This window comes from Neolamprologus multifasciatus, chromosome 5 (genome assembly GCF_963576455.1).
Source record: "Neolamprologus multifasciatus chromosome 5, fNeoMul1.2, whole genome shotgun sequence".
Taxonomy (NCBI): Eukaryota; Metazoa; Chordata; class Actinopteri; order Cichliformes; family Cichlidae; genus Neolamprologus; species Neolamprologus multifasciatus.
This window is the reverse complement of record NC_140443.1, coordinates 19148951-19176747: the sequence shown is the minus strand read 5'-3', so window position 1 is coordinate 19176747 and position 27797 is coordinate 19148951. Positions and strand designations below refer to the sequence as shown.

Sequence of the window (27797 nt, the reverse complement as noted above, 5' to 3'; positions counted from 1 at the left end):
GCTCCACTTCACGCTGATCCTTCCCCTCTACCACCCACACCGGGATAAGTCATCCCTGCCTCAGCATGTAAAGCCTAGTCTTATCTGAACAGTATCATTGCCTTCGAGGGTCTTATTCTTGATCTTTTCCTCTCCTGGCTGGCAGCAAACCTACCGCACAACTCGCCTACAACTATGACTCTATATCGGCGTCTCACATGCACATACTCACACAGAGACCCCAGACAGAAATCACAATATACTCCTTTTCTTTTTATTCTTTTCTCCATTTGGAAATTGCAGGGTCAATATTTTCATTAATCACATTACTTGACATGATGCACCAAAATTTTACTCTGCTTACAGGAATACACTGAATAAAACACAAGGTTTCACAATGGATACACGACTGACATTTTGCCCATTGCACTTACAACAGTGAATGACATTTTTCCAAATTTTTAGTTTCCTTTTTTTCCCGTTGCTTCCCTTCGTCACCTCGCGGATCACACCCACCAAACTAAAGACCTCCTGATAGTCTGACAAAGGCATTCTGCTCTGCAATTGCCATGGAGGGTTTTTTTTCTCCTCGTTTAACAAATACAATATGTATAGAAACTCCACAGAGACTGGATATGTTTCTGAATACAAGGTTTGTTCCACTGTTGTAAACAGTCAATACAAGTCAGCCACATACACTATGCTTATGCAGTAATAATGATCATCGTCATCATTAGTTTCATCGTCATCATCCTCATTATTGTGATAATAAATATTCTTTTTATACACAAAAGTTGGCAGCAAATACGGCATGGGGATGCACATGACAGCCGTACTCGAAACTCAAAAGCTGTACAGAAGAATGACTTTATATTTACAGTAAGAATGTGAGAACGTGCCCGTCTGCCCTTCTGTTAATAATGTTCTGTTTAGTATCATGCGCCTCGCCGTCGCTCCTCACCGTGTTTTTATGCAAGTATTAACGTTGTTCAGATAGAGGCACTGTCACGCAACCTCGATATTCCTGTGTTTCATCAAGCATCGAGTGCTGCCAGTCAGGCTTGTGCTTTCAAAATGACATGCCCTGATTTGTGAATGACTGGCTGAACATTTTACTCATTGTTATTCTCTACGTTGGCCTGTGAACGTCAAGGTTTGTTAGGCAAACCTCGGAGAAATCATGCCTTACCTTTTTTTCCCTTTTTTTTCTCCTTTTTTTAAATTCAGGTACAACTTCCAAGAATATAGTTTCTAATCATGCACCTTTCCAATGGCTTGGCTGCTGAGTGGGTTAATCAACAATGAAATATCTGATAGAAGCATTCCATTCATCCTTACAGGTTATACTGACACCCAATATGTACATTGACACATATTAATGAGGAGTGCTGACCATCTGTATCACAGGTTTTTATAGCAGCACAGACAGTCACTGCAAGCCAAACACTGAGGAGCCCAGGTCAGCCAAAACGCACAAAAACTGAATGAGGGCTTACGAACAGCCAGACAAAGCCAAGCAAACCCATGCTTCAAAGCAACATGATGGTGGACATTCATAAAACCGACAGTCTAACACAGTTTACCCTTTGGCAACAAGTCCCCCATGCGGGGAGTGAGGGGTTAAAACATGCCACAAAAAACAAAAACAAAAACAAAAAAACAAACAAGAAGAACTCTAGTTCAATATTCAAATTCATACAGACAAGTTGCTAAGTAAAAACGTTTTCAGTACTTTTTTTTTCTGCTTTCGTAGTTCATAATTCTCTTGTTTTCTTGTGAGTACAGTGATGATAATAAACTGTTTTAGGCTGAATCACTTCCAGGTTCAAAATGAGTCATTGCATAGAACATTTGAATTGATAATTGCTTTCGTCCTCTCCTGTATCTGTCTGTGTGTGTAGGTGTGTGTTTGTGTGTGTGTCCGCATGTGTGTACGTGTGTGTCTTTGCACAAATAGAGGCAGTGGCCCCAGCTTGTTAGTGAGATCATCTCGTTGGTGAATTGGTAACCTCATCAATCAGCAGGAGGTTAACAGGTCTATTTGGAGAGAACTCAATTAGCCTTGGCTCTGAAGTGTAACAGGGATGCAAAGTGTGTAACGTGTGCAGTATGTGTGTGTGTGTGTGCGTGTGTTTGCAGGAAATTGGTAGAGAGAGAAAGAGAGAGTGAGAGAAAGACAGAAAGAGAAAGTGAGAGTGTGTTCGTACCTGTCTGCATGCTCTTATGCGTCTGCATATACCATGCATGTTTGTACACGGTACTGTGATTGTAAACCCTCTGACAAATTGTATTACGGCTAGTTATTGACAGAAGTGTCTGATAATACCCTTCACTACTATAAACTACATTTATGTGCTATATAGCATTTTCTGCATGCTATTGCTTTTAAAAATGAATAAGCAAATTAGTTTGATGCGAGAAAACAGAGATTCAAATAAATACAAAGTGAAAAATAGATAATATAAATAAAAAGTTTTACCAAAGTAAACCACATAACAAAAAAGTCACAGAAAAGTGATTCATTAAATACACAAAACGACAAATTTACATAATTATATCTCTTGTTTTGTCTTATGTACATACAGTAGTATACAGTGTAAAAACAAATGCATGACAATATGAACGTTTTCAAACATATGAGGTATACAAGTAAAAACGTACCGAATAAGGCTCTTCCATTCAGTGAATATATCAGGCAAAAAAAAGAGTGAAAAGAAACTAAAAGATGAGCCAAATCAATGAAAAGGATAAAGTCCCAGAATGCTCTGGGGCTGACTACAACGATGGCTTTGTGATGGCTAATAAAGAGCCGTGGCCATTCTTTCATTTGGTCCTCTCATCCGTGTGAATCTCACACATGTGGGCACACCGGTAGTAATTTCCCTTCCCTAAAAACCTACAGCTAATGACTAGCGGCATCTTCGAGGTGGTGAAAAAGTATTGATATGGGCTTTTTTTTTCCTTTTTTGCAGTTTTTCATTTGTGCGTGCATTCTCATGTCCACGTTTACACAATGCATTCTGTAGACACTGAAACAACAACAAAATAAAAGACAAATAAAAACACATTCAAAGACAGGGTCATTTTCCTTATACTGGAATGTACTGTAGAGATCAGAGAAACCAAGCCTTGAAGAGTTTTAGTGGCGTCATCAGGTTGGTCGTCATCGTCATGATATGCAGGTTCTGCTCCAGGTATGTGGTGCCTTTTAGGGCTAAGATTGGTCTCTTTGGTACAAGGTAAAACCTATGAAATCTGACTTCTTTTTCTTGATTTTCCACCATGTTTTGCATGAAAATACTCTGAAGGCATCAAAGTAGAATCAAGTATCCTTGAAAGACATGAGTGGTGTCACGTTAAAACCCCTGTAGAGGGCGCTGTGAGGCTTTCTTTATTGAGCTGCTTCAAAGGAGGGACACGCAAGGATGAGCATGCTAACTTTCCCCTATGATATCCACCTGCCTCAGTTAGTGGGGCTTTTACTGTCACACAGATCCCAGGAGGACTTTTTTTTTAAAAGGGTGGGAGGCATGACTTGCTCTTTCCAGTTTGCCTCATCCTCATTATTATTGACCATTATCCACCTGAAATAGAGACAATGGAAATGTTAATGTTGGCAGAAATAAATGAAACCTTAATGCACAACAGATGCTAGTTAAATTAAAACAATACAGTTAAAAGAAAAATACCAAAAATTACGTTAAAAAAAAGAACATATTTTTGTAAAAAGCAATCACATAGTGACAGAGATTAAAGCTTTCTTTCTTCTGTTCATGTCATGACGCAGCCTGCCCACCACATCCTCCTTCACATGACACTCCAGCCTATCACAGCCCTGCTGGTCCTGGCAGTAATTCACTGAGCCACTGGGTCTGGTTTATCTCTACATTTCCCCTCTGACTCCTCAGAGTGGCAACCAACAGAGATGACCAACACGGTTGCTGACATCAATCCAAACTCGACTGCAGACGGAATCAAAGCTAAATGATAGATCTTCACTCAAATAAACTTCAACTTTGTCCCTGCGTGAGTTTTAACACAGGCAAAAGAGAAAAAAAGCGAGCTTTGAAATCTGCTTTATTTGCACTTTTGCAATTCTGCTCCATTGAGCAGAATTTGTTCATTCTACCATGTAATGAATTACAATGAGTCATGAATCTGTGTCCCTACATGTGCACTTGTGTCTGTGTGTCTTTGCGTGTGTGCAACTAAAGCCACGCCACAGTTAGCTTTCGCTGGCTAATTATAGCCCAGTGTGCTTGGCCCAGATTATCGGAGGTGTGTTTAGTTAGGAGGTAAACTATTCTAGTGCAGACCTCACTTGCTCTAGGTTTCTGCCTCTCATCTCTGCTACACAAACTTCAAGTGGACAGTAACAAAACTGTAAAAAAAAAATGCACATGCAAAGAAAAGTTAATCAAACCAGCAATGCAGGCATACATTCACACACAAGAACACAGATGTGCAGCATGTGAAAGTGACTTGCCGTTGGTCTAATGAGGCCTCAGATGTCTTCGCAATCATCATTCTGGGACCATAGTTCTGTATAAGCCTCCACTTACTTTCAGCCCTCTGCTCAGGTCTTGTAACACTGTGCTGACGAAGCGATTGCCCTTATTTAATCCACTTCAGTCATGCGCCCATGTCTGGGGAATTGAGTGCTGACAAGGCATCCTTTGATTCCACCTCTGTTTAGCAATTCGGGGTAAAGGAGAGGTACCGCGAATCAGTTCAAATATACAATCAAGACATTTAATGAGTCATCACTTCACTTGAGTCTTCTCATTATGCAGACATGGACTATGCTAATCTATGTAAATATACCCTGATAGAACACTTAATCCATTAATCAAAGTGCGACAGCATTTTATGTTTTCACAGCTTGGAGTGTTGGTGTACCCCAAAAAAAACAAAACACAAACCTAAATGCATAAAAAGACCACCAATGATCAATAGCATAACATCTGCTGCATTTACTACATACAAAATTATCAAATCTTTCAATAAGTTACTATTATGTCGTGGTTTTCGACTGCTTAGTGGTGCTTTGTCCTAAAAAAAAAAAAATAATAAAAATCAAAGTCAACCTGTTACGATTCCCTTTCAAATATACACTGTTAAAATGTTGACGCTCACATTAAACATAACAAAATTCAGACAGAGGCCAGTGTATGTGTAAGTATTTTCTTATTCAGCCTTTTTTCAAGCAGACAATTAATAAATACATTGGAGCGTTAAACCCTTTAAATCCCTTTCAAACTTGTCCTAAAAGTAGAGATACTCACTGATGCATTCAGCATTCCTCCCTGTCCTCTAAAAAGTGAAATGTATTAAAGCAGTTTCATAGGTTTTTCCAGTACAAAGCTACCAATCCAACTTATTTCCACTCTGCAAACCCTGGAAAAAAGCAGCACAGTAGAAACAAAATGAACATGTTAAATAATAACCACACATATTTCCCTTTTCTAAGCAGTAACTATTCAAAATTTGGAAGTGTTCCATCATTTCTGTTGACAGATGTCAGCCCATCATCATTTCTCTAACGCAATCTGTTCTTCTAACATAACAGCTTGAAAAACAACAAAAATGTATACATTTTTATAATTTCAACAAGTCTCTTATTAAGAACTACAGTTTCATTACCCTCCTCTCTACAGTTCACCAGAATGAAGTGAACTTCTTCCCAAGGCCGGACAAAGCTGGAAGAATGACAAAAGAGAAGAAGGCAAATATGAAAAAACAAGAAAATCCAAGAGCTTAGTTTTAGCTGTAATAAATTTCTGTTTTACCATATCATGGCAAAACTAAACCTAAAGGGAAACTCTATTTCAATAAATCAAAGTATTAATGAGAGTACCATCTCCCAGTTTTCCTGCTTGCTCTGCAGCTCCTCCTTGCAGTATTTTGGTGAGAACATTCTCCCCTTCAGCAGGTGCCTGGCCTGCTGCAGCGCTGCCTATACCTCCCGGTTTGCTACCGATCCCAACGGGGGCAGCCTTGGAGCCTGCAAACAACAACAACAAAAAATCAAAATCATCATGTACTGTGTGCCATATTTTTGCCTGTGGCGGTGGTTATGACATCTTGACAGTGATACTATGACGTACCAATGCCTGTTAGAGGTGGCGTGGCTATTTTGGTAGGCTGAGGTGCTATTGGGATTCCTGCTGTAGGTTTCATTCCTGTGGCAGCTGCTGCAGGTGTGGTATCCATTTTTGCCTGAACAAAAATCAAGACAAATACTGAGTACGGGGAAACTGAAACTACTGAGTGGATTTCTGAGTGAGTCACATTGTTCTCACACTTGCATTTTAGCAACAGCATCAAACAACAGCTTTATCCCTAGTGGCATTTGAAACCCTTTTTTGAAAGCTGATTAGGACACACCAGTGCAATTCACTGCTTATTTATATCATCATGAAAGGCTTCTGTGGATTATTTAGAAAACACAACTACTTAAAATATGTTGCCATAAAAACACGTCTGTTGTTGTATATGGGGAAAGCAAGGCCAGGTGTAGCTCTACTTACCGCTGCAGGTGGTTGCCCTGCTGCCGACCCTACTCCAGGCTGCCGTCCCTGTGCTGGAGCTTGGCCAGCTTTTGGCTGCTGCTGTGCTGGTCCAGCCCCTGCACTTGTTGGTATAGGCTGACTGCTTTGTATCTGGCCTTGCTGCAGCGGTTGCTGCTGCTGCTGCTGTTGTTGCTGCTGCTGCTGTGCATTCTGCTGATGGTGCTGCTGCTGAGCATGTTGGGTACCATCAAGTGGCTCAGAGCCTGGATGCCTCCCCGACTGGTCCTGCCCACCTGACCGCTGCTGTCCAGAATGGCCCTGAGAGGTCTGCTGTTGCTGTGGTTTAGGCCCTGTTGCAGTTGGATCCTGTCTCCGGGACGTTGAGCGATCTCCTTGTCCCCTCTGACTCCTTCCTGCAGTGCCATGGTGATGACCGGAGTCACGAGAGAAGTCTCCTGAGTTCCGAGGGCTTCCCTGGGCAGAACGTGAGTCTGCACCGCTCCTTCTTTGTAAAGATGAGGAGTTCCGGCCATCAGAACGGCCAGATGGGTCTTTGGGGTGTGTCCTGGAAGACCGAGAGGACCTGGAGTCTTCTGTGGAGTGGCGGGAAGAGCTGTGTCTGCCAGGGGTGCTGCTGTGGTGACGGTGGTCCCGTGGTGTGGAGGATGAGTGGCGTTGGTTGTACTCATCCTGTGGACCGTATTCCTCTGGAGGCTCGTCATAATCATGGTAAGTATGTTTACTACGTCTGCCTGTGGACGAGTGACTCCCACTTCCATGATGTCTTGAGCGATCAGAACGAGCCTCCCGTGGTTTCTCAAACCAGTCAGTTTCCTCTTGACCCAAATGATAGGCTTTTCAAAAATCAATACAGACATGATCAGTCAATGTCAGTGGTATTACATTGGCGGGTGGAGTAGCATGCAGACTGATGACATGCATAATATCTGTAAAGCCATGCTTCATATTCCAGAACCATGCAGATGTTTAAAAAAAAAAGACAAAAGGAAAAAAAAGAAGCAGCATTCACGGCCCACCTCATACATAAAAACTATGCATGCAAAACATGAATATAAAACATTTTTGGCATTGTTTGTCAAAGGAAAAAAATAAAAAATAAAAAAAATAAAAATAAAAATGGTGATGTTCTCCAAACTTGGCATGCAGTCTTTTCAGCACATGGTAGAGGAACAAACTACAGCACAAATAATTCAGCACCAGTTACCTTCACTGTCAGAAACAGCACAATGCATGTCATCTACAAGATAAGGGTCATCTGGTTTATAGACATGACTCCTGGGCAGGTCCTTCTTATGATGGTCCTGTACATCTGGAAGTGAATGGCTGGAGCCGTACTGGTTTCTCACGTCATGGGCTTCTGATATGCCAGAGCTTCTTCCCATGCCGACATGCTTTCCAACCGGACTGAGCGGGCTCTCCTCTTCTGAATTCTGGCGCATAGGAGGCCTTCCACTGCGGCTGCTTCTTTGAGATCGCTCCATAGCATCTCTTTCATACGATTTACTCCGGTGCCCTGTGGCATCTCTGGAAGAAATCTTGTCCATACCATATCCTGTAGACCTGGACCTACCAGAGCTATACATGCGGTCCTCTTCCTCAAGACCATCACGACTGGTGCCATAATATTTCTGCTGGTCGTATGCACTTTTCTTCATCCCGTAGGTGGCATCATCCTGAAGCTTCTTGGATCTGGACACCACTGTACAGGAACCCCCCGTTGATGTTGTCATTGTGTAAGAGGCAAGGTCAGACTCCACATCCCGTGCTTCTTCAATAGGGGAGAATTTCGAAATTTTCTGCTCCATTCCCTGCTTTCTGTGTTTACTACGTTTAGAGGAGACTACGGCAGGGGCAAGATTCTTGGAAGTTAATTTGTGGCTGCTAGAGCTGCTGCGTGATGAGTGTTTATAATCATCATAGTAATAGGAAGAGCCTCCACTCACTGTGGTGCCAGTGCGACTGTCCACTGTGGTCTGGTAACCTGTGGAACTTATAGGTTTGCCATAAGCGTCTACGGGCTCATCATCTGGCCTGCCATATGCACTTCCTCGAGCGGGGCCATTCTCACTGCGATACCGCCCTCCGACTGGATGACCCAGAGCATCTGTGGGTTGCCCACTGTCTTTTGTCAGCTCGCTGATGTCATCGATCATGACATAATTCCTAGGAATACTCTGCTCTAAGTTAGAAGTGTACAGACCATCTGTAGTGTAAGCAGATGTGGGGCTCTCCACAGAATGAGTCAGGCCTGGCTCAGGTGGGCGGTATTGGCCATATGCATTGCCATAAGCTGAACCATAGCTGCTATCTGGAGCTGATGTAGCCACGGATACTGCAGGGTTGCTGATGACCTCATAATTGGTGGGAAGCTTTTGTTCAAGGTCAGCCAAAGATGTTTGCCTTGGTCTTTGATGGACTGTGAGAATCTCAGCCTGGGGCTGATAGGAGAGGCCAGGCTGGTAGGAACTGTGAGTGGGATAAGGAAGGCTCTGTCCTGGCATAGGTTGAGCAGGTGAATGGAAGCCCTGGTGACCATGCTGTTGCATGCCAATGTCTGTCTGATAAGAGGACTGGCCATACATGCGTGAGGAATAAGTTCCCTGGTTCTGATATCCAGGGCCTGGTGGGGGATGTGGCTGGAATGTTCCAGGCTGGGGTGCAGAGGATGAAGGGTACTGAGGAGGCTGGAAACCTATCTGTTGGTAAGTGGAGCCTGGTTGCTGTGTAGATGTTTGAGGGTATGGATAAGACATATAAGATGAAGTTGAGGGATACTGGGAAGTTGCAGTGAGATCATTGGTAAACTGACTCAGTGGGGCAGTGCTGGGCCTTGTCAGCAAACCATTAGCGTCAAAGGTTCCAGTTGCAGCTGCCATCCTAAGGTTATTGAGCTCGCTGTCTGACATGTAGTCTCGGGCATCACCCATACATCGCAGGTAGGCCAATTCTCTCCTCTCTCTCTCCTTCACCATAGTCTCCTTTCGTTGCGTAATGCCTAGCTCCAAATAGCGTAGCTTGGCATCAATCTCTTTTTCTTCTTCCTCCAGTTCAGCCTGCTGCTTACGAAGCTTCGATGACTCTTGTTCCACAGCTTTTAGTTCGCTCAGAAGGCCAGCCTTGGTGACACCCTGGGCGGGTCTTGGAAGGACCCTCTGGTGCATGCCAGGAGAGCTGTACATTTGTGCTGGAGTAACAATGGGAAGTGGAGTCTCCTCTGGAGGGGGGCTGGGGAGAGTCCTCTTTATTTTCCTCATCAGAGAGTTCTGCTGCTGCTGCAGGGAGGCCATCTGCTAGGAGGGGCAGATACACATCAGCAAACACGGAGCTATAAACAGAATGTGTTTATGTAAATTAAACTCATTACTGTACACTTAGTACTCATAGAGAAGCTGCACACATCTTCATCTCTACACCGAAGCAAAGAACTATTAAGCCCTGTGTTTTGTCAGACTCCCTGACGTTAATTGAGCTATGTACTATGAGAGCCTGAAATTCATCAGTATTTTAATTAATATGGTTTAATTTTATTAAAACGTTCCACTGAAGCCAGAAATTGTAATTGAAATTTTTCATGTTATGCCAGGTTAACAATTTTAAATAAAATGTTTAGAACTATAAGTCAACACAGAGCACCACGCTATATCACACTACATAAAAATGTTCAAATGTAACCATGTTGTTTATTAAAACAGTAATATTAAAACCACTGTTACTGTAATGAACTAAGCATTAGTCTACAAAGCTATTATCTTAAAATAACAGCAATTTTTCTAAATTTAGGGCCCATAAAGGTCAATGACAAATTTTTTTGATGAAATATAATGTTGAACAAATTCTGTGTTTTAGCAGTTTAGTATATGTAAAAATAAGCAGATGATGGTTAGACATAATTTTCAAGCTAACAGGAGAATAAAATGAAGAATAAAATGAAGCAAATGTCTCCTGATTTCACTCCAAATGTATTTTCAAAAAAATGCTAATTTTCCCTTTACTGCTTTGATAGTTGCTGTGGCTGGACTTCTTTTACAAGACATAAATATTTATGCGCCTCATGCAAGTAAGAACAGTCAAACATAAATAAAACACAGTTTAAAAAGATATCTATGCTAGTCTTTTACTTACAAAACATTTGTGCTTCGTTGATCCATGATGGAGGTTTTTTTTTTAGTATCCACAAGAGAATCGAGTATTAAATGTTAACACTAAATATTAGAGGTATGAATATGAAAAAGACCTTGGTCTAAGTGCAGAGCGATATTAATTTACTTTGACCAGCTGCTAACAATTAGGGAGCGAGCAAGGCAGCGGTGGGATTACTTCACATTGTGTCTCCCTGTGGCAAAACTTTAGGGTTTACCAAAAATAGAAAACGTGGCAAATAGAGAGAGAGAAAGAGACAAACGGACTAAAAATGTGTAAATGGAGAAGATAAGGGAGGAGACGTAGCAGGAAAGCTTTTCTGATATTGCCATCTGCTCTTATGAGATCATTCTGGTACTCTGTCAATGCCAGACCCTGTGTGATTATCCATGTCCATGTCCACACAAAGCATCCTGCGACATCCTGGATACATATTAAGGGAAAAGCCTGAACCTTTGACCTTGCAGTCAGGGGATATACTGGCTCTGTTATGCAAATTAATATAAGAACTGTTATAATCACCTTTATCCTTTGATGGAGCATTTCTGTCCTGATGTGACAGGTTTGACCAGTATGAAAATGATGTGGATGATATTCTATGGCTTTAAAAGTCTTCAAATCAGAGTTGATTTTCGACCAGTTTGTTGTACATCGCTCTCCACCTCCCTTTTTTAAACACCAAATGATGGGAAAATATTCTGGAAGAATTGTGTTCATCCTTACCATAAAATCTCAACCCTGGAAAATGAACTCCAAGGTGCATTGAAGCAGCTTTGACAGCATATGTTGGCGCACGCTATGTGTGTGTGTGTGTGTGTGTGTGTGTATTTTTTAATTCACGTAATGAAGTTTTAGTTTTATAGTGTAGAAAAGCACTATGTGACTTCAAACAGCCCCCAAAAGGTGCTCCTTTTATTTGATTGTATCTGTGCTAATAGGCTCTAGTAATTGTAGAATAAATTAGTTTTGAATGTGTAACACTAATAACCACACATTAGTTTAACTAGTTTCTAAAGTCAGATTTGTCTTGTGATTATACTCTTCAAATAGGCATTTAAAATTTTAGAATTCTACTAGTTCTTTGTTGTGTATAAACACTGATATGTTACATGCATGATAAACTCTGTTTAAACAAAAGGTTATGATTTTGTACCTGACTGTTGGACACAGCTTGTTGGTGATATGGGGAGAACCTGGTCTTGACAGGGTCCTCTGATGTAGGACTGAGAGGCTTTGGATCTGACATCGAACGCTGCACACTTTTTATGGGTCTTGGTAGAGTCTGGTGGCGTTGGGGTGACTCGGCAGTGAAGGCCTTTTGCTGGGGCGTTACGTGGGCCTTGTTAAGCTTCTCCTGTGAGGCAAATGTTGTCTCTAGCATGCGATGAGGAGACAGCGGAGATACAGGGGAGTATAGCACTTGGGGAGATTTGGGGGGCTGGCGAGAATGAGACTCATTCTGTTGCTGCTGATAGCCGATTTCCAAGGGGTCTGGTTTCCTCCTCTCAAACTTAACAACTCCTTGGAGTCTAGGGGAGATTGGGTCAGATGTGTTTGCTCCTACTATATGCAGACTTGTTGAGTAGGGGCTGATAGTTGTGGGCACACTTAGCTGAGGGGCGACCACTCCCTGGGAATGAGACTCTGGTTCTGTCTGGCAGGCCAGACTCTCTCCTTTGTGCGTTCTTTCAGGAGCCGCAATGTAATGTAACAGGTCAACCTTTGAGGTTTCTGCCACTGTAATGTGGATTGCAGGCGAAACCCTGCCTAGTTGGTCAGGTTCTGTTTGGCATGATGAATCATTTGTGGTCTGAATAGCTATGCTTGCAGAAACCACTTTGGATGATCCTTCAGATTTAGCCTCACCGCTAGATTCAGAGTGCTTGGATGCACGTGATCGCCTGCGCCTTACGGGCTGCTGGTCCCATTCTGCCTGATCCTCCTCATCAGTCTGTACACTGCAGTCTGCAATTCGCCGAGTTCTCCTGCGCCTGTTCATGAATCTTTCCTCTCCATCTTCGTCATCTGTTTGCACACAGCTGTCTGTAATCCTTTTCACAGAGTCCTCCTCTGAGCCATCCCTCAGCCGAGGCATGGAATTCTGCTTTTTCATAATCTTAGAGTCAACCTGTTTGTCACTGCTTTTTAAAGACATTTCAGAGGCTGAACTATGAATAGGTCGAGCTGCCACCACGGCTTGGACCAGCTGTCCATCTTGCCAAAACTGAACACTCTGTCCATCTTGCTGAATAACTCTACCACTTTGGTCACAAATAATAAACCCTTGAGGGGGACCTCCTCCAACAACAACCCCTTGTATAGCACCTTGGGCAGATGTTGCTGCTGCTGCAGCTGCAGCAGATGCAGCAGCAGCTTCAGCCGCCGCAGCTGCCGCTGCTGCCTCCACTGCTGCTGTCTTTTGCCTTTTCTGCTCCTCCAACTGCTGCTGGAGCTGCTGCTGCAATGACTGAATTTGCTCAAGCTGCATTCTCTGTTGAGCTAGTTGTTCCCTTTGCATAATGAGCTGCGTTTCGCGCTCAGCTTGCTGCTGCTGTAGGACTTGCTGTTTGATCGTCTGCAACTCTTGGATCTCACGTTGAACCAGGAGCTGTTCTTTTTCTCTGTGACGCTGAAGCTCCATACGATCTCTTTCAAGCTCCTCTTGCAGACGTAACTGTCGTAATTTCTCTAGTTCAACCCGTTCTCGTTCTAACTGCAGCATGTGCTCTTGTTGCTGACTCAGTCTCTCATCTTCCTTACCTTTCTGAGCATCTGTGGGTGGAGAAAGTTTGGAGCTTGGTGCTTGTGCAGAACCATGTGGTGGTGCTTGCGAGTGACTTTGTGGCAAAACTAACTGTTGAGGCTGACTGACAGGTTGTGCTTGAGTTTGGGTTTGAGTGAGGGATAAAGGCTCAGTTTGAGCAGGCAACTGCTGTGCCTGCACTGGCTGGACAGTTGAAGGCTGGCTTTGAGCTTGAGAGAGAGCTGTAATACTCTGTGATGAGAGCTTAGCGAGGTCTATTTGATGATCAGCTGTTGTGTACATCCCAGTGGCAACAACACTTTGTACTGCAGTTTGTGATGGTGCAATTGTTGTAACTGTTTGTGGAGCAACTGTTGTTAAAGGCTTTCCGAGGTACATTGGAGTTTCTTGGTGGGAGCTGCTTACCACGGGCATACTTCCTGATGGTGTGGCAGACGTTTGATATTGGTTTGGAGGAGGGTATGAATATGCTCCCTGCGTGGACAGAGGCATCCTGGGAGTCAACTGAGGCAACCTTGTAAGACTAGCCAATGGTACAGCAGTTACACCTGTAGGGTACGGTCTGTAAATTCCTCTCGGCATGGGGCGCAGGACAGAGGCAGGCTGTGTAGTAATTGGCAAGGTAGAGGCAATGGGAGCATTTATGGTAGAATATATCATTCCATCACCTCCCCTCAAAGCAGCAGGGTACAAGGCGCGTATACTAGCTTGTCTAGCATTTATTAGATTTGTTAGGGTTTGACCATTTGCTGTTGGTCTTCCATCTGGTCCATAGAGTAAATTTGCTCTTATTGATGCTAAGCTTTGCTGGAGATTTAACCTTGCTAAAGGTCCACCCCTTCCTGCCCCATATGGTAATTCTGCATTAGTTCCATACCGGTTCCCATACTGATCCACTGTGTTAAGAGCTGCACACATGCGACTGATCTCCCTGGCAGTGGTCGCACTATACTGAGCCAAATTGGAGTCCTGTGATACTGTTAGGTCACGTGAACTGTAGGCGTAGTCTGAACTGATATTTGACATGGAGCCATATCGGCGAAGGGGTAACGAAGGGCCTCCGAGATCTCCTTGGTGACGCAAGTCTGTGTAGGAACCATACTGTGCTCCCATGCCAAGGTATCCACCTTCATAAACCTGATTTATACTGCTAAGATCTACTGCCATGCCACCCTGGAGATTACTCTGGTAGTGGCTAGCATCAGTCATGGAAGGCAGATTAGTATCCGACATGGATGGCTGTATTCTTCCTGAGGGGACTATGGGTGTTTGGTATGCTTTATGTTCGTCTGTCATTCCTTGTGTAACTTGAGGCTGGTGTTGTTGTTGTTGGCTAATGCTGTAGTGAGGTGAATGGGGAGGATGGGCTGCTTGAGAGCCTTCAGTGGTCGTGTTTTTATCTGAGGATACTGTGGTAGACTTCTGAGTGAGTGACCCTGAACAGGAACCACCAAAGGGCAATTTGTAAACAACATCACAACAAGCCACCTGGTTTTCTGGTTTGATCTGTCCAGTAAGATCCAAGACCTGAGGAGGGGGAGGAGGTTCCTCTCGCTTTATCAGTTGAGTCACTGTGCCACTTTGTGATGGATTACTCTCATCAAGGTGCACCATCATCACATGGGGCTTACCTGTGGATAGGTTCATTACTGTTGGCTTATTTTTTAGTTCTAAGGCAACTCCACCGTACAATTCGTGGGGAATATTAGAAGCAGGAGCCCCAGAAACTGATGGTGGAGCCAGTGGGGAGACTCTAGGTATGGCACTAGCAGTCACTCCAGGCTGGGCACTGCTTGTCTGGTTCACTACAAGGTCTTTTTTTATCAGCAGTGGCTGGACTTGATTAGCCAAATTATAACGAGCAAAAGAGGATTGCTGCTGGTGCTGCTGGAGCTGTTGTTCCAGAAGCTGTTGCTGCTGAAGCAGTTTCTGCTGCTGTAACTGCAGTTGTTGCTGTTGTATACCCAGATTCTCCAGACAGGCATCGATTTTGGGAATAGATGGGTCTGTGATTGGTGGCTTACTTTGGGTTAAACAGACAGCTGATCCAACACCTTGCCCAAGATCCACACGGTTTTGTAATGGATCTCCATACACGACAGGCTGCTTTGGTTGGGATATGAATGTTGAACCTGCGACTGTGACACTCACTGTGGTTGGCGTTGATACAGATACGTGTGGTTGCTCTTGTGCATTTAGGTTCATGATAAGAGGTTGCACTGCTGTGTGTCTACCAGCCGGCTGCTCTGCTCCTAAAGAGTATCGTCTCGTGTCAGAGGCAAGGGATGTTAGGTCCATTCCCTGGTCTGTCATTATAATTGGAGCTGGCCTCATTGGGGCCCTCAAATCCACAATATTAGTGCCAGGAAGTGTTTCACCCTGACCTACAACCTTTGAAGTGCCTTGAATATTTGAAATTTTACCTAGTGATATCTCCACAGATCCAGCACTTATACCAACATTAACTTTTTCAACATTCTGAGCCATCTGAGAAGAATGTTTCAGAGACTGTTGAGATGGGTGTTTTTGAGGTGATGTTGGTGAACTTGTTGAAGAGGGATGCGAGCTGTACAGTGTTTTACAACTTGCTTGTGTTGGTGATGACAAAGGCGAAGTGGAAGAATTTACAGTAGGTGGCTTGGCAGGACTAGTTGTTTCAGAACCGAGAGTTATCACCATCACCGGTGAATCTTGGGAGGACTGCTGTCGTATGAGACGTGGCGAAACTGCTCTTTGAGGTGCCTGAGCCCCATGGGATGCTGCAGCTGATGTAGGACCACCAGGCAGAGATGGCAGTTGCCTGCTGCCACTACTAGTGGATCGCACAGATGGGGCATGAGTTGGACTTTGTACTGGAGAAGCAGTGGGAGAGACTGGAGGGCTAGGCCCTTTGAAAAGGGAAAAGACTCTGGAGGTCAGGGAGGATGTTCCAGGGTCAGATGGTGCCTGTGTTGGCCTCTGGGAGCCTACTTTGGTGCCAGCAGGTACCGGGCCACCTGTTTGGCGATTTGTCACAGTATGACTCACAGCTTTTGTTGTGGCAACTCCAACAACACCTTCAATTTTGGCACTCTGTGTCATCATCCTGTTTTGTGTTTCTTTTGATAGATGCTGTGCTGCATGAATACCTGGAATTCTTGGATCACTGCCTGTTGTAGAGAAGGACATAGGTGCAGTAACCTGTGTTGGGCTTGAGCCAGGGGTGAGTGCAGATCCAGCTTCAAGATGATGCTTATCATCAGACTGAGAGGAACGTTTCTGCTGATTAACAGCTTGTCCCTGCCTCTGCATGAGCTGTGCTTTCTTCATCATCTCCTCGTACACTTCCTCTGCACTTTTCAGTGTTTTATCAGATGGTAAAACTGCTGTCTTTTCTGTTGGAGAGTAGAGAGAAGTAAAGGTTGGAAGGTTATACTCATTTCCTGATTTGTAAAGCTTTCCACCAATTATCTCAAAGCCTTCTGCCTCAGAGTCCATAGAAGGTGAGTACTCCGAACATGACGATCTGTGAAGTTCCTCCATCTCAGCAGCCTGCCTCAGCTCCTCTGTTGGTGATGCATCCTCGATAGGAGAGAGATTACTTGGAGGAGTTTTGGACCTTTCTCTGCGTCTTTGGGCTCGTAGCTCTTCTTTATCCCTTTTTGTTTTTCGGGCAGTACTTCTGATCCTCTGTTGCTCTAAATCTCTCATTTGCTCCTGTTCTCTAAGTAGTTCTTCCTCCTCTCTAAGCTCATCCTCCTCAGATGAGTCCTCAATGGTTGGCAGCAGGGGCCCATGGGAACGATGGCGAGCCTTTCTCTGCTGCTTGGCCTCCTCTAGTCGTGCCCTACGGCTAGGGCTGCTGTCACTGTCATCTTCCATGGATGACACCGATGTGGGGGATGTTCCAGAGGTATAGCTGGGGGTGGTGGCAGGCAGAGTTGATGAATACTCTCCTTTAGACCGCTCCTCTGGAGACCCAGTCAGACTTTCCATCTCTAGCTCTGGTTCTCTTAGGTCATGCTCAGTACTGAGCTCCATGTCTCGATTGTAGCTGTTGGTGTTATTTAGCTCAATGGTTTTAAAGCGGCGAAGGCCTCCAGCGATCACAACGTCTTCTTCTTCATTTGCCTTATAAGCCCCTTCTGAAACCTTGGCGTCATCCTCAAAACTATTAGAATGATGAGAGAGTCGTCGCCTCTCTTTGTTTAAGTCTCCACTTGTTTTATGTGACTTTTTTACTTTCTGATTTCCATAATCTTCTAAATCTTCTTCATCAGCACTCATCTCCATAATTTGCCTCCTCATGTATTCTTCATCTGTTAAATCTTTATGTGACTTCTTCTGTCTTACTGGCAATGGTGAGAGACCACTTTCACTGCTGTCCTCCACGTAATCATGCCGAAGCTTACAACTGAGGTCATCTTCTGATTCATCTCTTGCTGCATCGTCATCGGGACTGATGTCCTGTCCTACAGACAGTGAATGTGGCCTGTGCTTCTGATCTGAAGTACTCTTTGACTCCAACAGAGGTTTCATGGAGCTCTCCAGCTTGGTGATTTCTGAGGGGATGAAGGCACCTCTTTCACTGAGCTTGATTCCTTCTTCCCGAATCTGACCAGTAATTTCCCCATGAGAACTGGAGATGCCATCTGAAGAGTATCCAGTGTCACTTAAACTCTGAGAACTTGATTTGTTGGAATCCTAAGAAAAGAGAGGAAGAAGAGAAGAGGTCAGAAGCAAAAAAGACATACTTTTTTTCCTGTGATTAATTAATGAAAAAGTATATTACAAGCTTCAGTGCACATCTTGTATCCAACTATTTCATCCAGCTCATCAGTGACATTTCTATGAGCATTTTTGAAATGCTTAGGAGTAAAATTAATTCACTACACCTAATAAAGATGAAATAGTCTCTAATAGTAATATATTAGAGAATAACTAACTTGGAAATAACATACCCGTAAAGAGACAGTTCACCCCAAAATAACAATTCTTGCTTTGTGGCACACAAAGCACCAAAAAAAGTTGTCTTGATACATGTTTTTTTTGGGTGGCAGGCAAAAAAGGTTAATTTGAAAATCCAGGAGCTATGTCTCTTTCTAGAATGCATGACTGCACAACTAAAAAAAGACCACCGACCTTGGTGGGAGTAGTTCATTCTAGGAACTATATTCTTTTTAATGAACTACACATGCAAATAAAAAGAAACTATACATGCTGCCACACTGTCACAACCACAAGCCACAAGCCTCACAGCACAGGTAGATGTGATGCAGGTGGTGGATGCAGTGGGGTAGAAAGAAAAAAACTTCTTTGTGAAAGTGATTAGTGCTGGAGTCACTATTTATTTAGAGTAACCAGGTCATGATGTCAAGAAACAGACTGTATTAGGGTTGAGTTTTGAGCACCACTTGGTAAGTGGCAGTTAGCTCCTTGATATTCACCAAACTATATGGTGAAAAAAAGTGGGAAGCTCGTACTGAGACAGTTTAGATGGAAAGTCAGCACTATAGGCCAGAGGAAACATAAATTTGTCTTTTTTATGTGTGAACTGTTTCTTCAATCAAACAACCAGATATATTAACATTTTAGGTTAAAATCAACCCAAATATTTACACTTTATTTCTTTTTGGTTTTAGAAATTAGGCAAATTTGCAAAAGTTGCCATTTAGAAATATTTGTGCATTTGTACTTGTACTTGAAAAAAAGACCAACTTAATTGCAAAATATTTCTGTCTTATAGAAAAGAAAAAAGAAAACAAAATAATTAGTGTCATTAGTAATGAATTATTTCATAGTTTATTATGGCTGTTGACTGTATCGTCTTGATTTGGGTTGAGTTTGCCTTTCAGCATTATGTACACACAGATGGATAAATACACTGACACAGCGTGACTATAACAGACAGTTGAACATACAAACAATTACGGACAAATGTCATTTGATTACATGCTTCATTGCCATCTTTGACGCATTCTCCATAGCATTCTTCCAACCGCTGAAGAATAACGAACATGCTTAGAATGCTTAAAATATCATCACGTGTCACATTAAACGAACACAAAAAAAGTTCAAGAAAACCTGCAAATAAAATAAAAGTGGACAAAACATGGCTGCAGAACGAAGGCATAATCTGAATGTAAGAAATGGCTCCTGAGACCAATGATGACGATCATAAGGATGAGGATGAAAATGACATAGATGGTGATGTTAAGGACATCATGATGATGATGAAAAAAGTCCATTCAAAGGAAATCATCTCACTGTGAAGGAATTTCTGTATCTATATCTGTTCTTTGCCTCTCTCAAATGTAGTTTCTCACATTTATTTTCTCCACACGAGGTGACCTTAAAGTTGACGTCACCCTCCTCCGTGCCTTCTTAATGATGTCACTGGTCTTGATATCATAATAATTCCTAAATAAAACACTGATGCTGACAACTACCTTTTTGTGACAGCACTACTCTATTTTACGCGAAAGATGTTATGATATAGCACCTTTAGGTAAAAATGTAATTATTTACAACTTAAACTTTGCTCAGGATTAAAGAGATAATGATGACAGAGTGGTGGAACAGATGAAGTTATGAAAATTATAATACGAACATACAATCATAAAGAGCTTGATAAGCACAATAATTAAAAAATGTAAAAAAAAGAACAACTTTTAATGGAGCAAAATAAATAAAAAAATGGTGACTCAAGTGGAACAGGTGAAGGCGAAGAAGTTGCAGGTAGCTCACTTCATGGTGTCTTGACTTCTGCGCATCTTCAGATATCTTCATGTCTTTTGGAGAAGTGACAGTCTCTGACAATGCCTTCTTTGGTGAGGCTTTGACGTCTTCTTTTAGAGATTTAGATGCAACTTTAGTCTTCTCCTGGCTTTGCGGCTGTTTGCGGGCCTGGTTGTTACCTGTGGGTTTAGACTGAGTAGGTATGGTTTTTGAAGGGGTGGAAGAAGCCTTGGCATTGCTGGGTGCAGCTTTACCAGGGGTAGATGAAGTCTTGGCACCAGAAGGGCCCTTAGTCTGAGCAGAGGGCTGAGCAGATACCTTTGTCTGAGTCAGCCCTTTGGCCTGGCTCGGGCCCTTCGTCTGGTTAGCTGGCTGAGCAGGGACCTTACTTTGAGCGTGTGACTGAGTAGGACCTTTAACCTGACCAGGTCCCTTACTCTGAGCCGTGGGTTGTGTTGGACCCTTAGCTTGGGAAGGTGGCTGGGTTGAACTCTTAAGTTGGGCAGAACCTTTGGTTTCAGAGGTAGGCCCAGCCTGTTTCACATTAGAGAGAGGGCCACTTACTTGGGGACCCGCTGGTTTCTGTTGTTGTTGTTGAGGACCTGTGGTCCTGGGCCCTGATAGTTGATTGGGCCCTTTCTGTTGAGGTGGTTGTTGATTGGCTGGAACAGGTGACCGGGGGGATGCCATTGGCTGTGGAACAGGAGCTGGAATATCTCCCAAACTTCCTGACAGGGCCCGCTGTGTCTGGCAGTTCAAGCATAACCATTCTTTCTTCTGAAAAACAAAAAGAAGAAAGCAGGATTTAGCCATGAAGTAAAGAAATCAGATAGGAGAACATGATTTCATAGTATGTACATCAGCAAAACAAATTATACACTAATGCTAGTAAAAGAAACAATTTGAATTTTCTGCCACCAACAAACCTCAGGCATGATTAGGTGCTCATAGTAGTATTTTCCAAAACACACTACTGGATTCTTATTTCCGGTGATTGATGGGCACAAGCATAAAGATCTCTCTGTTAGATAGATAAATTAAATCTAAGTCATGTTTCTTCATAAATGGTCACAGTGTGCTAAGGAAATGCTATAGCAAGTCTGAACAACTGAATATTTGAAAGCCTGTCCAAACAAGGCCTTTCATCTCCTCAAGAAGACTTAATCATTTGACAGCATTTAGCACTCTCAAACAGAGTACACAGAGAAAGAGTGCAGCACGAATACAAATGAACACAACTGTTATTAGATTGGACGGGTGCAACAATCATCAGATCTTTTATGGAGTCCATAGCATCCTCGCTAAGCCCTATGTTTGGAAAGAGGAGTGTGACACTGTTAAAAATCTAGTACAAAAGCCATCACAGACAGGATATTAACATAAACAGATTCAATTTCAGGTCAACACAACACATCGATCAAACTGCTCAATGGAAAGAAATGGTTCGATTACAGGTAATGAAAGCTGAAAATAGAGGGGAAGGAACTATGTTTGTAACACAGCCTCCTGTTAATGACAATCATCTGTGCCTCGGGCCTGAAAAATGAGCATTCTTGTGTCACTGACTTGTACAACAAAACAAATAACCTCATAAACACCTCCATTGCTGATTACCATCTGCCCAAATAAATCATTTATTTTATTGGTGTAATACTTCAAAAGCATAAATACAGAAGATGGAATTTAACAACATGCCCGGTAACAGCTAATAAATAAAATAATGGTGGTAGGTGTGCAGTGACTGTATCAGAGGACATGTTTACCGCGGTGCAAACAGTCAAGATGGCAGAGAAGGTTGCAAATAAAACATTTATTTTTAACGCACCCTTACGTTTTCATCACACTGCAATGATCAAATGGAAAAGGGAGTCATTGAAGTCACTGGGATGCTGTCTTTCAGTCAAATTCAATTAAGGAAGGTAACATTAAGAAGAGATCCTCCTGAGTTATACAAATAAATGAGAAAAACCCACGTTCCACGTAAGACAAAGAGAGACTGACAGAGACTGACAGGCATTTAGTCAGCAAGAAACATCCTATCAGCACAATAGGGATCTTAATCTAGAGACCCAAGAGGCCAGCATTTGATAGATATGTCTCTAGCGATAAGGTCTGTGAGTACAACAGTCTGTCTTCTTTATCATTTTATACAAAACCTTTAGAGACATTGACCCGGCCCTGTGTAAGGGAGAGACTGATTGTTCTTCTTAGTGGTCCTTGTCTGTCCTCTATTAGATTCAGTGGCCACAATGAATGGTGGTCGTGTTGGTCATGGATACCCTAATTGAAAAGTAGGATTAAAAACAAACTACAGAAAATGTAGGTATACCAGTTCAACTGCTCATTAATATGAAGATTAATTCAGCCAATCGCGGGGCAGCAACATCAGAATATGGAAGAAAGGTGATTTCAATTACTTTGTACAACTACTGTGATTTTCTCTCACAACCATCTTTACACAGAATGAAAAGCGAACATATCTAATGAGAGGCGGTTCTCTGGGTGAAAATGTCCGTCAGCGGTCAGAGGATAATAGCCACACTGCTTCAAGCTGGAAGGAAGGCAAGAGTAAGTCAAATAACCACTAATTATAATCAAGGTATGAACATACACAAAACATCAAACTTTGAAACAGAGGGGCTACATAACCACAAGACCTCACTGCATGTCACTTCTGTCAGCTAAGAACAAGAAACTGAAGCTACAGTTTACACAGGCTCGCCAACATCGGAAAATAGAAGATTGAAAAAATGCTGAGTCTTGATTGAGCCGTTATTTAGCTTGAATCAACGGTTCAAGCTAGCGTTGGTATAACTGTGTGGGGAAAATGTTCAAGGCACACCTTGGGCCCCTACTAACTGATCATCATTTAAACACCACCTACCTAAGTATTGTGTTGCTGTCCATATCTATCCCTTTATGATCACAGTGTACCCATCTTCTGATGCCTGTTTCCATCAACGTGTCATGTCACAAAGCTCAAACCATCTAGTCAAAAGTGGGTTTTTACCCGTGTGGTGTCCTCGGGATTCCCATATACTTGTTTGCCATTCACCTAGGGACCAGTTTTGACCCGAGGACACCACAAGGGTTCGGCAATGACTTCACTGTACTCCAATGGCCTCCACAGCTCCTAAATCTCAATTCAGCAAAGCACCTTTGGGATGTGGTGGAGTCAGGGATTCACATCATGGATGTTATCATGTCAATATGGACCGAAATCTCAGAGAAATGTTACCACCTTATTGATTTTGAGATGTGACGAATTAAAGCAGTTCTTAAGGCAAAAGCAGGTCTAATCCAGTACCAATCCAGTGTCCCTAATGAAGTTGCAGTAAGAGTATCATTCTGAGAACTCCTCATTTCTTAATTATGATCTAATATAATACATTCCTAATATAATACATTTCTCATGCATGTATGATAGATAAATAAAGACATATATGTCTTATACATGTTGACTGGAGGCAATGTGATAGTTTTTTAAATTCTGTTTTTCCATGTGGACACTTTTACTATCTGCTCAGTGTAACTGACTTTGAACACAAAATGATGTACAAATAATGGTTAGTGACATGTTGGCGTAGGTGTTAGTAGACAAAGCTACAGCTCACATTTAACACAACAGGATGAAAAGGATGAGGAGGTGGATGGGAAAAGAGGAAGGAGAAGGTGGTGCTGTAAGAATAATGATGCTGTTAGTGAAGATAATGTCTATTCAGGATATAGGTATATAATATTTGCTATATTTAATGTTGTTACTATATGCTGTTTATAATAATATATAATTATTATTTATCTAAGCTGAATTATTATTTATGGGAGGCCACTAAAGCTAACATACTGAAACCTCTTCAGTATACCTACATGCACATCCCAGCAGACAGAGCAACAGTATAAAGGTGGTGAGACAGCAACGTCACTGTACATGTACATTTGTAAATGCAATAACAGACATATTAAATTATAGCAGGGTTTACCTTTTTTTCCCTTTCTGCATACTTAAAGAATGCATATGATTTTTCAAAGCATAATTACTGAAACCAAAACACCTGCAGCCAATGTATTTACCAAGTGTCAGAAGCTGAATCCACATTCTCTGCTTTACACTCAGCTAATATTTTTAAAACACACACGCTGCTTTACACTCAGATATAGCCTTCCAGCAGATTCTTTCCACACTGCCTACCTCAAAACAACACTGCATGCAGTGTGAATGAAGTTTCATGGCTTTATACACATGGATCCCCTTTTGTTTTTACTGTTCTTCAATTCAGTTTGATTTTATTTATTTGCATTGCACCAAATTAAAACAACAATTGCCTGAAGGTGCTTTATATTGTAAGGTATAGACCCTACAATAATAATACAGAGAAAACTCAAACAATCAGACAACGATGAGCAAGCACTTGGTGACAACGGGAAGGAAAAACTCCCCTTTAAAAGCAAGAAACCTCAAGCAGAAACATGCTCATGGAGGGGCAGCCATCTGCCGCGACTGGTTGGGGGTGAGGGGAGGGAGGCAGGATAAAAGATACACTGTGGAAAAGAGCCAGAGATTAATAATAACTAATGATTAAATGCAAAGTGGTGGACAAACACACAGAGGGAAAAGATGTGCATGAAGAAGAAGCACTATCATTATATTTGCTTCCTTAAAAAATCCCTTTTTGTATTTGTGGTGCGTTCTCTTTAGAATACACATTTGGATATCTGCGTGTCTATATTTTTAACATGTATAAAACATCCTTAGCTGCTGTGGCTTGCACACAAAAAAATGAAAAACATTCATAATGATATTGAATCTATTAAGTCAGAAAGTAGTTGGCGATTCTTTAAATGTAATTAACTTAAAGGAGTTTTGCAAAAAAAAAAATTTTTTTTTCATTGTCATCTTTTGCTAAACTTGTATGATGTTTTATTGGTTTCACAATTCATTTTGCAAAAACAGCCACGTTTCAAAGATGACACCCAATCAGTCAGGGGGAAAAGAGCTGTAATAAGTGGCAATGACCCAGCAAACATGGAACCTCAATAATAACTCAATTATGCAACATAAGTGACAAATTATGCAACTCCTTCCCTCAGAAATGATGCCATTTGAATCATGAATAGTGTGAAAATATGCAGTGTATCTTGGTTAATGCAGCACTAACAATAGTGTGGGCAGCGACATCATTTTTCAATATTAAGCAGGATAAAGAGCCTGGAAAACATTTGGGTGCACTGAGAAAACAAAAACCACAGTAAGGTACTACATTACTTAACTTCACCTACTCAGTTTGATAAAGTCCAAAACCCAACAAAGGGCCTCAACCAAATAGCGCAGCAAAAATAGACGTGACGGGTACATTAAATATCTATCTATAATGCGCTATTTTTGCTGGTGCTATTCCTCCGTACAAGATAAAACCTTTGTTAAAATGCCTGAATCCTAAAGGAATCTGCTGTCTCAACTGAGACCACAAAGCGTGGATGGAGCTACTGGCATGCCAAACAGACAGACTTGCTTTGTTTTCCTATCTCTCAAGTGCTCTACTGAGAAGCTATATATAAACAGGTGCAGTGCTCTCAGAACTAGCCATCTGTGCTGGTTCTTTCACAACAAGTGACTGTGTGTTTGTGGACAGCTAGTACATGCTGGGACCAAGAGACAACTACTGAAGCTATGCAACAACAGCTACAGTGAAGAGATGCTATATGAGTGTACACTTATATGATCACACAATTAAGCCAGCTAATAAAAATTCCAGCTTCTGAGCTCTTGACTCACGTCTCTAACTTTCTCGAAACCCTATCTAATCATCCTTTTTAACATTATAACTTAAATGAGATGCTAAATAATATTTCTTTTCTACGGAGACGTTTTCTCTTTCTGCCATGTTGGAAGTGCCAAACTCTCCTCTTTGCTCCCAAATCAGCATAACACCACTGCGTGGGTGAAAGGGAAAGCGGAGCAAGGCCAAACCGGAGCAGGGAGTAGCAAATTATTCATGTAGAATGCTTTAGCTTGTACAGCAGCGAGCGTTGTGGGCTGTGCTTCCCACCTCTACCCACACTGTGTGGAGAAAATCAGGTCCGTATAAAAGAGCGAGCCTCTGTGCTTCAGAGACAGCCTTTTAATGCGTCTTGAAAACAAAACAGCCAATTCACTGTGGTAGTCTCCAGCAGCTCGATAAATACAAATTAAACTGTAGCCAAAAACTACAAAAGACACAAGTAATGAAATGTCCTCTTTAAGCTGGAAGTAATTAATTCTGAAAACAGCTTTTTGTTACTTTTAACTGCAAAGAAACTGACATACCTCTGCACTGTTCCGTTGTTTGTGTTTTTCATTTGCTGGAACTCTCATTTTTTTAGGGGATTAAGTGTGTGTGGGTTTTCTCTAAGGACAGCAGGCTCAGTTTGTTAGCAGGATTATCCTGTTAGTGAGTTGATAACCTTGTTAAATAGCAGGTTAAGGTTAAGTTATCTGATCAGTGGACAGTGTACTTAACATTCACTCTTATCGGTGATTCAGATTTAGCCAACAGGACTACACACCGATTGTTAATTTGTAATTACATGCACATAATAAGCATTTAATGTTTGTTTGTATCTGCTAAAGCTTACATGTGCCAACAAGTGATTTTTAGCAATTTGTTAACAGAACACATGTTTTGAATACATTTTGGGATTGAACATGTGTCTTTGTATTACTCTCTACACTATACATAGCAGCTGTCAGCACCATACTGTATTTCTTGACAAAATCTAGATTGTAAAATATTCTCATTTGATTTTTTTCTGTAGACCAATAAAAGTCACTGAAAAACCCTGGTGGTTATACGACAGAAGGAATGTACACTGAAAGAGATTTGTATAATTACAAATACTGTAAAGTATGTAACGAACACAACTGTTGTTAGATTGGACAGGTGCAAGTATGATTTAAATTTAGACACATTTTTTAAGACTGCTCTCACTTCCAGCAATACTAGTATGTATACACAGTTTGAGGTTCTGTTTTATAGATCATGCATTTCTAAATAACTTGAAAGAATATTTTCTTTGATTGAAGTTTGTCTGTTTGTATGTCTTTTCCAAAAATTTCAAATTTTGGGACTGAAAAATCAATAATGTCAAAGTCAAACTCGCAAAAACTGCACTTCCTGGAATGGCCACTTGAGGGCAGCACCAAAAACCCTAACCCTATATCCCACAGATATGTCAAAATACCCATATTTACAGGAGAAATAAACATATATAGCAGCCTGGTACACAAAATAAATAAATAAATATGTTCTGTACCATTGTGTCTGACTTGATTTTTAAAAACATACCCATTTAAATTTTATTAAGGCTTAAAAATTACATTTGACAAAGTTTAAGCCTCCACATTCCTGTATGATCAGCCCTAATCTGTTAGAACCTGTGATCCAAAATCCTTTAGAACGCGTTATGGGACCAAGTAAATTTCACATTTTTATTAATTCTCAAACTCAGAAATGCTGCTGTAGAACAGGGTCACCTTGTTACCTGAACAGAGATTTACAGATCTTGGTAAAAGACGGCAACACGCTGCAGATGATTCACGGCACGAAAGTAAATAAAAACCTGTCAATGTAAACTGTTGTCTTAGTTTAATATGTAGGAATCAACTGTAGCAGAATATCTATTAATTC

General features: G+C 41.9%; 1 protein-coding gene across 6 annotated transcripts in view; it reads right to left on the bottom strand.

Moving 5' to 3' along the window:
• Positions 1 to 231: 231 nt before the first annotated feature.
• Positions 232 to 27797, bottom strand: part of bsnb (bassoon (presynaptic cytomatrix protein) b) — an 80252-nt gene continuing 52686 nt past the window's right edge. Inside the window, exons 4-14 of one of the 6 annotated variants that reach the window (XM_085158959.1) lie at positions 20143 to 20910; positions 11806 to 18099; positions 7717 to 9802; positions 6510 to 7345; positions 6087 to 6198; positions 5837 to 5983; positions 5623 to 5678; positions 5265 to 5376; positions 4466 to 4667; positions 4296 to 4360; positions 232 to 3563 (exon numbers count right to left, since the gene is read on the bottom strand). In XM_085158959.1, coding sequence (XP_085015085.1) covers positions 5638 to 5678; positions 5837 to 5983; positions 6087 to 6198; positions 6510 to 7345; positions 7717 to 9802; positions 11806 to 18099; positions 20143 to 20910 — 10284 coding nt within the window. In that variant the 3' untranslated portion in view covers positions 232 to 3563; positions 4296 to 4360; positions 4466 to 4667; positions 5265 to 5376; positions 5623 to 5637. The remainder of the gene's footprint in view (positions 3564 to 4295; positions 4361 to 4465; positions 4668 to 5264; positions 5377 to 5622; positions 5679 to 5836; positions 5984 to 6086; positions 6199 to 6509; positions 7346 to 7716; positions 9803 to 11805; positions 18100 to 20142; positions 20911 to 27797) is intronic. The other 5 variants (XM_085158962.1, XM_085158958.1, XM_085158961.1 and 2 more) reach the window with 5 other exon arrangements.